General features: G+C 43.4%; 1 protein-coding gene across 1 annotated transcript; it reads left to right on the top strand.

Annotated features, from left to right (window-relative positions):
* Positions 1-8,548: 8,548 nt before the first annotated feature.
* LOC138812481 (vomeronasal type-1 receptor 3-like) lies at positions 8,549-9,481 on the top strand. Its single transcript, XM_070000417.1, has one exon. The coding sequence runs from the start codon at positions 8,549-8,551 to the stop codon at positions 9,479-9,481; it is 933 nt and encodes a 310-aa protein (XP_069856518.1).
* Positions 9,482-13,627: the final 4,146 nt, after the last annotated feature.

The raw sequence follows: 13,627 nt of genomic DNA, 5'->3' as shown, positions 1-13,627 counted from the left end.
TTTTTGTTCAAAATGTTATTGGTGGGTGAAATACATTTTCTGTACATTGCTGAAATAAATGCCTTGTTTTAGTTTTTATAAAGACAGCTGCTGAACAATCCATTTCTTCCTTGCATTCTATTTCTACTAACAGTGCTTTTGTTATAAGAAATTTCAGTAGCTCACCCTATGAATGCTAATCATCTAATGGCAAACCAGGATAAAGCCAATAAGGAAGCAGGATGTGGCCTATGACAAACTAGGAGGTATCCAGTGACAAAGGATACAGCCAGAGCTAGGCATCGGTGGCTCATATCTGTAACCCTACTCAGGAGGGTGAGATCTGAGGATTGCAATTCAAAGCCAGCCAGGGCGGGAAAGCTTGTGAGAGTCTTATCTCCAATTAGTCACAGAAAATACCAGGAGTGGTGCTGTGGATCAAGTGGTAGAATACTAGTCTTGAGCAAAAGATGCTCAGGGACACTGCGCAGGCCCAGAGTTCAAGCCCCAAGACTGGCCAAAAAAAAAAAAAAAGTCAACGGATACAGCCAATGACAAAGCAAGATTTAGTGAATGAAGAAGGATACAGCCAATGGCAAAGCAAGATATAATCGATGGAAAAGGATTCCACCAAGGGCAAAGCAAGATATTATAGTCAATGACAAAGCAGGATCTAGGCAATGACATATACTCCTGGGTCCTCCCACTTCTGGGGAAGGCTACTCTGTGACAGGCAGCATAACACTGGGACACAATTGGGAAGATCAGTGCTCCTGATTCAGAGAGCAAACTGGACCTTCCAGGGTTGTGCTGTAGAGAGAGTAAGCCCCTGAGTGTCTAGTTGTACCCCCTTTCTGTAGAAATATCCTAAGGAACAGGGGCCCTGGCTAGTCTGGAGCCACTAGGGACTGGTTATTTTAGTCTGTATTTTGGTCAGAAAATATAACTCTAACTCAGTACCAGACCCTTTTGCTCACTGACTGATGCTCCACAAGCCTTCTGTCCTACCACTGGACATTGGACCTGGTTTGAAGTCTATTTCCCCTATTAATTTCCTGTTTATAAGTCTGTATGTTCCCTTGTCTCTCCTGTGAGTAATTTTCAATTGTTGGCTGTCGTCACGAACTTTTATATTTACTTTTTGTGTGTGTTGAGCCAATTTGCACCCTTGGAGTGAAATCAACTTGCTCATCATGAGTGAACTTTCTAATGTGTTATCACACGCATTTCTGAGACTTTTGTATGTGTGTTATCTCAAGTCCATTCATTAATCATTTTCTGAGTTCCTTGATATTCATAGTTGCCTTACCATGTTTTGGTAGCATGTTTTGCTTCTGTAGGCTGAGTTCTCAAGAGTTCCCTCTCTTTTATGAAATTGTTGGAGGAGCATTTTCATTAAGGATTTGTTTTTAGTTGTTGCTTTTTTTTCCTTTGGTTTTGTGCTGGTTCTGGGGCTTGAACTCAGGACATGGATGCTTTTCCTGAACTATTTTTGCCATTGCTGGAGCCACAGCTCCTTATCTGGGATTGTTGCTGGCTAATTGGAAATGAGAGTCTCACAGTCTTTCCTGCCCAGGCTGGCTTTGAACAGTGATCCATTTCATCCTTCAAAGTCTCTGTAACTGCAGGCATGAGTCACTAGTGTCCACCTCCACTAAATTTTGTAGACATGCTAGAATCTACCAAAAATGAGCAAGGAGTATACAAGTGACTTATGCAGAAGTGTAATGTGTGAGAAGACAGAGGTAGCAATAGTCTCCCCAAAATGCAGAGTGAATTGTGAACAAAAACAGCAGTGATATTCACTGCTATGTGGAAAATGAACTGTACAACGAGTGGGAAGCTTCAAGACTCATTGTCACCAGGTACAGTTTTAGTTTGGTGGGTCGTGGGTCTTGAACTCTGGGCCTGGGTGCTGTCCCTCAGCTTTTCAACTCAAGGGGAGCACTCTACCACTTAAGCCATAGCGCCACTTCAGGTTTTCTGGTGGATAACTGGAGATAACAGTCTCATGACTTTCCTTGCCTGGCTGACTTTGCACCACGATCCTCAGATCTCAGCCTCCTGAGGAGCTGGGATTACGGTCCTGAGCCACGTCGCTCAACCATGTACAACATTTTTGAACAAGAACTCCTCTGCACAACCAATTAAGGGTTAAATAATAAATAAGATAAAACAAAATAAATATACACAAATCAATAATATAGCTCTTAAATAGGCAGGGTCTGAAATCAAATCCTAACATCAACTGCATCCTTCAAGAGCATTTATATAAGAGAACAGAAATAACATGATCATATCAATGCATGCACAAAAGCCTTAGGACAAAAGTCAACATCACTTCATAATAAAAGCACCAAAGAAACTAAGAAGAGAAGGGAGGGTGTGCTTCAGCATCACAATGGCTCTGTGTGATCATCTATAGTTCACCCTGTACTAAATGAGGAAAACTGAAAACGTCTGCATAAGGGAGAAAAGAGGCCATGTAGGCTCTCCATCTCTGATGCTATTTACTTAGTGCCTGGTCCTTCAACCAAAGCAATGTCAAAGAAACCAAAAGGACCTAAATAGACTCAAAAGAGAAATTAATCCTATTTGCAGATGTTATGATCCTGTACATAAAACATGAAAAACTCCAGTTGAACGACTCTTTTGTGCTACATGAACTCTAATGGCAAAACAGCAGGAAATAAGCTAAATATATACTTATTAGAAGCTTTTCTATGCACAAAGAACAAACACTCTGAGTAGCAGTGATTATAACAATGTCACTGAAACTGCTCTCCAAGCTGATATCATAATCATCAGACCCGTGCCAGTGGCTCACACTAGTCATCCTAGCTATTCAGGTTTCTGAGATCTAAGAATCAAGGTTCGAAGGCAGCCCATGCAGGCTTATATCCAATAAGCCACCAAAAAGCCAGAATTGGAACTGTTGCTCAAGTGGTAGGGGACCAGCTTTGAGCACAAATATTCAGAGACAGCACCCAGGCCCTCAGTTGAAGCCTTAACAAACACACACACACACACACACACACACACACACACACACACACACACACACGGGTTTCCTACAAATGCATGTTAAGTTCATTTTTCTTTCTCTCTATTTATATTTTTGTCAGTCATAGGGCTTGAATTCTGAGCCTGGGCGCTGTCCCTCAGCTCTTCAGCTCCAGGCAAACACTCTACCATTTGAGCCACAGCATCACTTCTGATTTTTTGGTGTTTTATTGGAGATAAGAGTCTCACGGATTTTCCTGCCCGAGCTGGCTTTGTACCACGATCCTCAGATCTCAGCAAACTGAGTAGCAATGATGAAAGGCGTGAGCCACTGGGGACCAGCAATCTCATTTCTCCTTAAAGACAGTATATTCCAGTGATAACACTTAACGCAGTTCTAGTTCATTTTCTATCTTTCTTTCTTTTTTGGGGGGTAGGCGGGTTCAGGTCATGGGGCCTGAAGTCTGGGCCTGGGTGCTGTCCCTCAGCTCTTCAGCTCAAGTCTAGCACTCTAACATTGAGCCACAGTGCCACTTCCGCCTTTTTTCTTTTTCTTTATGTGGTGCTGATGAAACAAACCCAAGGCCTCATGTACACAAAGCAAGCACTCAACGACTGAGCCAACTTCCCAACCCCCATTTTTTATCTTTCTGAGTTGGTCTCCATTTTACACAAAGAAGGAGGCATTGTGATCACGACATCCCAACTTTGGGTGATCAATCAGTGAGCCAAGACGGAGACCCATGGAGATCAGTGCCAAGCCATGAATGCAGGGATCTCAGTGTTCCCACTGGAGGGCTCAGTGCTCTTAGAACTCTGCCCTGCAGTGCTGAGTTTATTTCCTAACAGTGGTGTGAGAAGTAACTTAGAATGAGCTCTTAGCGTCTCCATTTGAGTTTCTTGACACCGCTGGGACTGGGAGCACAGACGGACCTGCATCAGGAGACATGCTGTGCACGTGGGACAGGGCAACTGACTGCTCTGGTCCATCACGATGACAAGAAATAAACAGGGTTAGAGTGACAACAGCAGGGGACAAGGTGAGCAAACACCATGGGGAACCCCCCCCCTCCTCCGTCCTCCTCTGGCTGATATGGGCATGCATGATCAAGCCAAGCTTCAAAAGACACTCTGTGTGTCTGCAGTCCAGACAGCCAGAAGAAGGATTCTGCAACCTTGGTTCAGAGCCAGGGGTGGGGTGAAGGACCAACATGGCCCATCCCAGGATGAGCTGTGGTTTGCAGACTCGCTTCTCTTCCTATTCCTATTTGGTGCCAATCTTAGGGCTTAAAGACAAGCCCTTGGTGCTCAGATTATTTTGTTTAGCTGTTTTTCCCAGGATTAGTTCTTTACCACTTGAGCCACAGCTCCAATTGTGGGGTTTTTTTTACTTATTTAGTTTTTGTAAAGATAAGCATCTCCTGGACTTTTCCTGCTCTCGCTAGCTTTGATCCCCAATCCTCACATCTCAGATTCCTGAGTACTAGGATTGCAGGTGTGCATCACTGGCCCATCTTCATTTCTCTCGCTTGTGTTTGCGGTTGAATACACATCTTTCTTGTTTCTCTCAATGCTACCCTTTTCATTCAGGTATTTTCTTGCTTTATATTCTTTCGGGAGTGCACACCTCAGCCGCTCTGGCACAAGACTGCTTGGTTCCCTCAGACAAGTCCTGCACAACTGCCAACTCACCCTTGGTAAGTTCCATTTTCTAGGCATATTAGGAGTACTTTCAAATGTATTTACAAGGGGAACCACAAAATCATGCAGTGTGTGTGTGTGTGTGTGTGTGTGTGTGTGTGTGTGTGTGTGTGTGTGTGTGTGTGTGTATGATTATGTGCCAGTCCTGGGGCTAGGACACTGTCACTAAATACTTTTGCTCAAGGCTAACACTGTACCATGTGAGCTCTAGCTCCACTTCCAGCTTTTGGTGATTCTGTGGAGACACAAATCTCACAAACTTTCCTTGCTTGAGCTGGGATCCTCAGATATCAGCCACCTGAGTAGCAGGTGAGCCACAAAATCTTCTTTCCACAAGGGCTTGCATTTTCTCTATTGCTATCTCTAAAATTCCCATCTTCAATTAGCTTGCCAGCTACTACTTTAATGTTGAACATTTCCTGATCCTATTGGACACTGAGTGGTGGGTGTGTGAAATGGGGGCTTGTTCACAAGGAGCTGACGTGTTCTGTGTTTTCTCCCATAAGGGCTGTCTGCTCTCCTTGTCCTCATCCCAGGACCCAGTCTGTCATGTTGGGGCTCCTTTCTGACATTGTTCTCTTGATCTTTGTGTCTGAATCATCTCTTTGATTTCTGTGGAAGAAATTTCATAGTGCATCTTCATAGTAGCAAGTTTTCACAGCAGATTTTTATCTTTCAATGTGTGGAGATATTGTTTTTCTGGGGCAGTTTTCATTCCATTTGTAAAACACAATAATTGTGTTGGGAAATGTTGTTCAGCTGAAAGAACTCTGCACCTTTGTGGCTTCTCAGAGCAGTGGATTGGCTTCATCAGTGTCTGAGTGAAAAAAATGGAATTTTATTCTGACTGGGTGAAAGATGACATTTAAGAAAGACTGGTCATGTTGAAAACGAACTTTACAACTTGGGGGGGGGAAGGATTGGATGGGGGGGAGGGAGGATGGGAAGGGATGGGAAGGGTATACAAAGGAGTAGGTTACAATGCTTGATAAGAAATGTACTCACTATTTTGCCCATGTAATTGTAACCCCTCTGTACAGTATTTTCACAATAAAAACAAATAAATAAATAAATAAATAAAAGAAAGACTGGGTGTGCGGTTTCTCATGGCACTTTGCTCAAGAGGATGAACTGCCTTGATCAGGTTTATTTATATCATTTCCATCTTTCCTTTTTTTGCTAATTACTAAAGTCTTTGTGTATAATGCATTGCAATGGTTGATCCTACACACATGAGTCCTAAAATTGCCCAGTGGGTCATCGAATGAGAATCAGAGCAGAGAACCTTATGGGAAATATTCAGCCCAATTCAGTTCATTGTGAGTGAGCTGCATTTAATACTCTCACTTTACACTGCTCTTCTGTCCAATAAGAAGGGAAAATATAAAATAACAAACTTCCCTAGAAAGTTCTAGATGTCATGCTAAATAACATGAAAAGTTTAGAGATAGCATGAAAGAAAAGGCAAGCACTTCTTAAAAGATGATTTTGGTGTGTGTGGTTTACGCCTGTAATTTTAACTACTCAAGAAAAGGAGATCTGAGGATGACAGTTCAAACCCAGCCTAGGCAAGAAAGTCCATAAGACACTGATCTCCAATTATGCAGCAAAAAGCCAGACATGGAGCTGTGGCTCAAGTCATAGAGTACTGGTCTTGAGGAAAAATTTTCAGGGACCATGCTCAGACCCAGAATCAAGCCCCACAACCAACACACATAGAAAAAGACAATCTGGAAAGATCCTGATTACATAAGGAAAGATAACACATATTACAATATGAGAATATGATGAACATTTGTGAACCATAGCAAATATCACAATTCCTAAGAATTCTAATTCATAAAAGTTAAACTGTCTCTGGAAGGCACAATGGATGCTGAGGAGGGCAACACACAGAGTTGTCATGCTCAACAATTTGGCTGTTGATTCTGGCAGGGAAATGGTGAGAATACTTCCGTGTAGCAGCAAAGAGGGCCAGAGTGAAACTTTGTTCTGCAGGGGATTGTTCAGGAGAATGGGTTGAAAATGTTCTTAGAAAATTGGTCAGGAAAAATGGGATACTAATTTAATTCAGTGCAAGTTTATTAAGGAACAAAAGATTCTATGTGATGTGAGAGAAAATACAAGAACAGTAATGAGTGAGAATGATACAGTGGGAAATCTGTCAAATGTATAGAAAATAAGAGAGGCGCTGGTGGCTTACAACTGTAATGTCAGCTACTCAGGAGGCTGAGATCTGAGGGTCATGGTTCAAAGCCAACCGAGGCAGAAAAGTCCAGCAAACTCTTATCTCCAAGAAACCACTACAAAACCAGAAGTGGTGCTGTGGCTCAAGCAGTAGAGCACTTGTCATAAGCTGAAGAGCTCAGGGACAGCACCCAGACCCTGACTTCAAGCCCCACGACTGACAGAAAAAAAATGTACAGATAATATTGGTTAGATAATTACCTTCTAGTATCTCTATACACCATGAAAAAGTCATATTGTGCTGGGTACCGGTGGCTCACACCTGTAGACTAGCTATTCAGGAAGCTGAGATCTAAGGATTGAGGTTCAAAGCCAACCCGGGCAGGAAAGTCTGTGAGACTTTCATCTTCAATGAACCACAGAAAATCAGAAGTCGTTCTGTGGCTCAAGTGGTAGAGTGTTTGCCTTGAGTTAATGAGTGTTCACCTTGAGCTGATGAGTGGAGGGACAGTGCCCAGGCCCAGATTTCAAGTCCCATGAACAACCAAAAATACAAAAGTCATGTTGTAGCCATCCCCACAGGGATTTTACATGGATGTGCTATTTGTGCAACATGTGTACAAAAAAATGAAGATTTTACAAAAAGTGAAGCCAATCAGATGCACGGACTCCCTGCGCTCCTTGTACTGTCCACTGCCGACCATGATGGAGCACTAGGGACCACAGAAAGAGACAGCCAGTGATGTTCCTTCCTAACACCCCAGCCCAGTGTGGTGCCCTTGAATTCCCTCCTGATTCTAACATGTGTCTCCCCAGGTCCTTCCAGGCCCTACATCCCAGAATCAAAGGTCACTGCAACTTCGTGTCTGAAATACAGAGGTCAGAACACTTCCAACCCTCCAGAACTGGCAAATGGAACATTTTTCCCAGTTCCACTTAAAACAATTGTATGGGCCAGGCCCTTGTGGCTCAAGCCTGTAATCCCAACTGCTGAGGAGGCAAAGATCTGAGGATCCAGGTTCAAAGTCAGACCAGAAAGGGAAATCCTTGAGACTCTGATCTCCAGTGATCCACCAACGAGCCAGAAATGGAGCTGTGGTTCAACTGGGATAGCACCAGCTTTGAATAAAAAAGCTCAGGGACAGTAGCTGGGCCCTGAGTTCCAATTTCATAAGCGGTAAGACCCATCTCCCAAAAAAGAAACTTTTTTTTTTTTGTTGGTTGTGGACCTGAACTCTGGGCCTGGGCACTGTCCCTCAGCTCTTCAGAACAAGGTTAGCACTCTAACACTTGAGCCACAGCATCACTCCAGCTATTTCTGCTTATGTGGTGCTGGGGAATTGAACCCAGGGCCTCATGCATGCAAGGCAAGCACTCTACCACTGAGCCACATTCCCAGCCCATAAAATAAACTATTTTGAAATCATTGTTTCACACTCTATCTTTTGGCATTATTCTAAGCCTGGCTTACCTGATCAAGAAGTGGAGCACCGTGAAGATTCCCACCTGCAGGACTCACAGTGTTGTCTAGAGCTTTCTCACCTTCCTGGCTGGGCGGCACTCTTGCTTTGACGCTCCGCAACACACACATACACTCTCTCTCTCTCTCTCTCTCTCTCTCTCTCTCTCTCTCTCTCTCTCTCTCACACACACACACACACACACACACACACACATTATGACAGCCACCACAGGCGAAACTGTGTTTAGGCTCCTCTTTGTGTCTAAGGTGTGTCTGGGCGTCCTGGAAAACTGTGTCCTCTTCCTGCTCTATGAGTACAGCTCCGTGTGCAAACCCCCGCTCCGGAAGCCCATTGCCATAGTTTTTATGCACCTGACCCTGGTCAATGCCCTGACCATCATTTTTGAGTCCACGCCCTACATTGTCTCCTCATATGGAGTCCTGTGTTTCTGGGATAATGCCACGTGTAAGGTGGTGCTGTTCCTGTTCAGCATCACACGGGGACTGTCCACCTGCACTATCACCTTCCTGAGCCCATTCCAGGCCCTCACCATCAGCCACACCCCTACACAGTGGGCTTGGCTCAAAAGCCGATCCTTTGCCTGCATCCTCCCCTTGCTGCTCGCCTTCTGGATCTTGAATCCCATCATCTATTTCCACATGCTCAAAACTGTGGAATCCAATTGCAATTCCACAGTCATGACCCTGGGATTTTCTCATCCCTACTGTCAAATGAAGTTTGGAAGGGGCACATCAACGCCCATTATCAGCTCCATTGTGCTTCTAGATGCTCTGTTCCTGGTCCTCATGGTGGCCCCCAGCGTCTACATGGTGACGCTCCACTACCGACACTGCCGCAGTGCTCAGGACCTCCACAGTCCCAGCCTTGCCTCCCAGCTGGCGCTGGAGAACACACCCACCCACACCATCCTGCTGCTGGTCAGCTGCTTCGTGTTCTTCCATTGCTCCAGCAACATCATGATTGTGTATTCCTTGTACACTCTGGAGAAATTGAACAAATCCAAGGGTGTGCTTGTGATGTTGTCCTTCAGCTACCCCACCCTCTGTCCATTCCTGCTCATGAAGAATAACAGAATGGTTTCAAGATGGTTCACTCACTCATGTTATACCAAGAATGATCCATTTTAATAGGAAGTGAAGACAAGACCATGGTGGCAATCCAACTCTGCTCACCTCATCCTTGCTGTGTGTAGGATGATAGAAACACCACTGTGACAAGAAGCATGGCACTGGGACACAATGGAGAACATCAATTCAGGTAACAAGTTGGATAGCACTGAGGAGAGACTATGGCTCTGGGTATACAGCTGTAACCATGGAACTTTCTGGAGCATGTCCTATAAGACGGGGCCTAATTCTCTACTTTAGAGGCCATTGTACATTGGTTAGTTCTTTTTCCTTTTTTTTTTGCTCAGTGACCAGGACTCCAACTTGGTATTAGACACGCTTGCTCATTGGCTGATGCACTGAGAGCCTAGAATCCTACCACTGGACATTGGGCCTAATTTGAAGTGTATTTCCATTCCTATTTCCTGTTTCTAAGGCTCTATACTGGCTGGGAAAGGGGCTTAGTAGTACAGTGCTTGCCTAGCATGCATGAAGCCTCGGGGTTTGATTCCTCAGTACCACATATACAGAAAAAGCCAGAAGTGGCACTGTGGCTCAAGTGGTAGAACATTAGCCTTGAGCAAAAGAAGTTCAGGGACAGTACCCAGGCCCTGAGTTCAAGCCCCAGCTTAAGCTTGGTCTTTATAAATCCTGTGCAGATCACAGTGTGGTGTTGGGATGTCCCATTCTGGTTGTCTGTTTGGGGGTCTAAAGGCTTCTTGTATCTGAGTGGACCTATCATTTAGATATTCAGGAATTTCTCTGCTATGATTCTGAAATGAAGCTGATATATTTTTCATTGGACTTCCTTTCCTTTGGTTGGAATTATGTTTTGTCTTTAGGTATTTTTTTTCTGGTCATGGGCTGGACACTGTCCCTCAGGTCTTCAGCTCAAGGTTAGCGCTCTACCACTTGAGCCACAGCACCACTCCTAGCTTTTTTTCTTTTTGCTTATGTGGTGCTGAGGAATCAAACTCAGGGCCTCATGCATGCTACGCAAGTACCCTATCACTGAGCCATCTTCCCAGGCCCTTTGGTTGGAATTATTTTAGCTTTTTGTTGGTGGATTCCATGAATTCCTCTATTAATCTTTGGTTAACCTCATCATGCTCAAGTATAGCCTCATGCAGGCTTTCAATCTTTTCATTCAGCATGTTTACAAGTAGTGTTTGTAGAGCTTGAGAACTGTCCTCTAAGTTTTTCATTGATTGCTCTGTTGCCTATTTATTTTGAGTAGGAGTTGAGGTTCCTTGACGTGCCATTTTTCTTGTGTTTCTATGGCTAGTTCTGCCTATTTAGAAATGAGAGCAAATCCAGTACCACACCAGGAAACATTTTTAAGACAACAACCAACCCGGAACCTATAGCTGCACAGACTTTATGCGTTAGCAATTATAGGCAGGTATCTTTCCTTTTTAGGATATGACAGCAATTCCAGTACCACCACAGAACACACTTTTAAGACAAAAACCAACCACAATCCCTGTATTTGCACAGATTTTAGAGGTTCGAAATAGGAGATAGGTATTCTCCTATTGACCTCTCTTTTTCTTTGTTTAAGAAGGGGTATTTTGCTTCCAGAGTGGGGAATATATATATATATATACACACACACACACACATATATATAGTTGAAATCACTGAACAAATCTGTCATGAGCTTTAAAGCATTCTGAACCAAAAGGATGACACAATAATCCACTTTGACTCTGTGAAAATGGATACAGATAGAGTCTAGATCAACAACAATCAAATAGGAATCAGTGGACTAAAGCAAAGCAGTAAGTAGTGAAGGACCAGAAATAAAGGAAAATGAGTTGAGGTGAATTAGAAGACTGAAGGATATAATGAAAAATGGAGGAGGAGAAAATAAGAGTAGAAGGATGTAGTGAAGGAAAGGAACAGACAGAAGAAAGCTAAGACCTAAATTCATAGAAAGAAAAAAAAATAAGAAAAAACAAAGGAAGAAATAAAGATATTTAAAAATGTATATATGTTTTCCTTCTCAGCCCTTTCCCAGCACTCTGAGCTCTTTTTCCCAGCTCTCTCTCTTTCCCTGCTCCCTTTCCCAGTTCTCTCTCTTTCCCACCTCTTTCCCAGCTCTTTCGCAGATTTTTTTTACCAGCTCTCTTTCTTAGGTCTTTCCCAGGCCTTTCTCATCCATGAGGAATGCCAACCTGGCCTGGTCCCAATAGGTCTACTGAATAAACCTACCCCTTTTCTGAAAAAAAATGTATATATGTATAAAGTAATAATTCTAAAATTAAAAATCATAAAATTGAGCAATAGATATTTGCTCAAAATATAGCCTGAATTAAGTATACACACAATTAAGGAGGAAGCCTAGTAATCACCATAGGCTGTGTAGGTATAAATAGCAATGAAGAAGAAAACATGGGACAAAATATATAAATAAAATAAAAATAGAAAAAATAAAAATTACATTTAGAAAACAATTCTTCAATTTATTTGTGTCTCCCCTATGTCTGCTACCCGGTCTCTTGATGGAGCCTTTTACTTCCTTGCAGTGATTCGTTTTCCTTATGGCTTAGTTGTTTTCTCAAATCATCTTGAGCAGACAGAAAAAATCTCTGTCTTGCAACCTTGGGAGTCCTTGTGTCCCTCCTCTCAGACTAACTCAGTGGGAGAGGGGATCCGCTTTGCCATCCAAGCAGCAGGTAACAGTAGCTGATGTCCACTGGGAGAAGCCTCGTCTTTCCAAGCCTGCTATACATTGGTGGCTGGGCACCAGCAGCCTATCCAAGATGCCAGACTGCCTCTGAGAAGCTGTTCCCTGTGAGCAGGATTACTAATCTCAAACCTTGACCAGCACGTGAGTTAAGAAGAGGTGGGAAGGACTCATTATCCTCTTTACCCCAGCATATCATTATTTCCAGCTACACATGCTGTGATTTGAAATGGAGTTGCAACAATGTTTTCATCAGGGAACATAGAAACCTAAATGTTTCCTAGAATGACTTTATCTACAGTACCCTGGAAACCCCTAACATTTTTTTTGGTTTGTCACGAGGCTTGAATTCTAGGCTTGGGCACTGTCCCTTAGCTCTTAAGCTCAAGCTATCGCTCTACCAATTGAGGCACAGCGCCACTTCTGGATTTCTAGTGGTTCATTGGAGATGAGGGTCTCATAGCCTTTCCTACCTAGGCTGGCTTTGAACCATAACCCTCACATCTCAGCCTCCTGAATAACTAGGATTACAGGCGTGAGCCACCAGCACCCAGCTACCCTAACATTTTAAACTGATAATTTAGAGAGAGATCTACAGATATCTTTTATTTACCTATGTACTTTTGTTGGTCCTGTGCCTTGAATCAAGTCCAGGCTATTGTCCCCGATCATTTCTGCCCAAGGCTAAGACTCTGTGTCATGAGCCAAACTCTACTTCCCTCTTTTTGGATAGTTTATGAGAGATAAAAAAATCTCATATATTTTCCTACTTAGGTTGGATACCAACCCTAAGCATGTTTGGGAGTAGCTTGCTGAGTAGCTAGAATTGTAGGTGAGAACCACTGGCACATCCTACAGATGTCTTTTTTTTTTTTTTTTTTTTTTGGACAGACAATTGAGAGGTTTTTATTTAGATTTTTTTAATTGTGAAAATACCATATAGAGGGGTTACAATTAAATGGGCAAGATAATGGGTACATTTCTTATCAAGCAGTGTTGCTACCTCCTTTGTTTCCCATTTCCATCCCTTCTCATTTGCCATCCTCCCAAGTCACCCTACATCACCCCCTGCCAAATTAGTAAAGTTCATTTTTCGACATAACAACCTGTACATCCCATTGTTGCAATGGGTCCACCTGTATCCCTATTCAAACGATTTGTTTTATCCCTTACCCTCCACAAATTATACCAACATCAAATACAGTGAAAGCAGGGGTTATACCGTGGGGGAGGGACATACAAACAACAAAGAAATCATCTTATAAATATGTTAGAAACAGGGGCTGGGAAGGTGGCTCAGTGGTAGAGCGCTTGCCTTGCATGCTCAAGGCCCTGGGTTCGATTCCTTAGCACCACATAAGCAAAAAGAAAAAAGCCGGAAGTGGCGCTGTGGCTCAAGTGGTAGAGCACTAGCCTTGAGATGAAGAGCTGAGGGACAGTGCCCAGGCCCAGAGTGCAGGCCCCACGACTGGACCCAA

The sequence above is a fragment of the Dipodomys merriami genome, unplaced genomic scaffold, assembly GCF_024711535.1.
Source record: "Dipodomys merriami isolate MVZ:Mamm:240054 unplaced genomic scaffold, mDipMer1.0.p SCAF_57, whole genome shotgun sequence".
Lineage (NCBI taxonomy): Eukaryota > Metazoa > Chordata > Mammalia > Rodentia > Heteromyidae > Dipodomys > Dipodomys merriami.
Note: the sequence above shows the minus strand (reverse complement) of the source record. Positions and strands in the feature narration are given on the sequence as shown.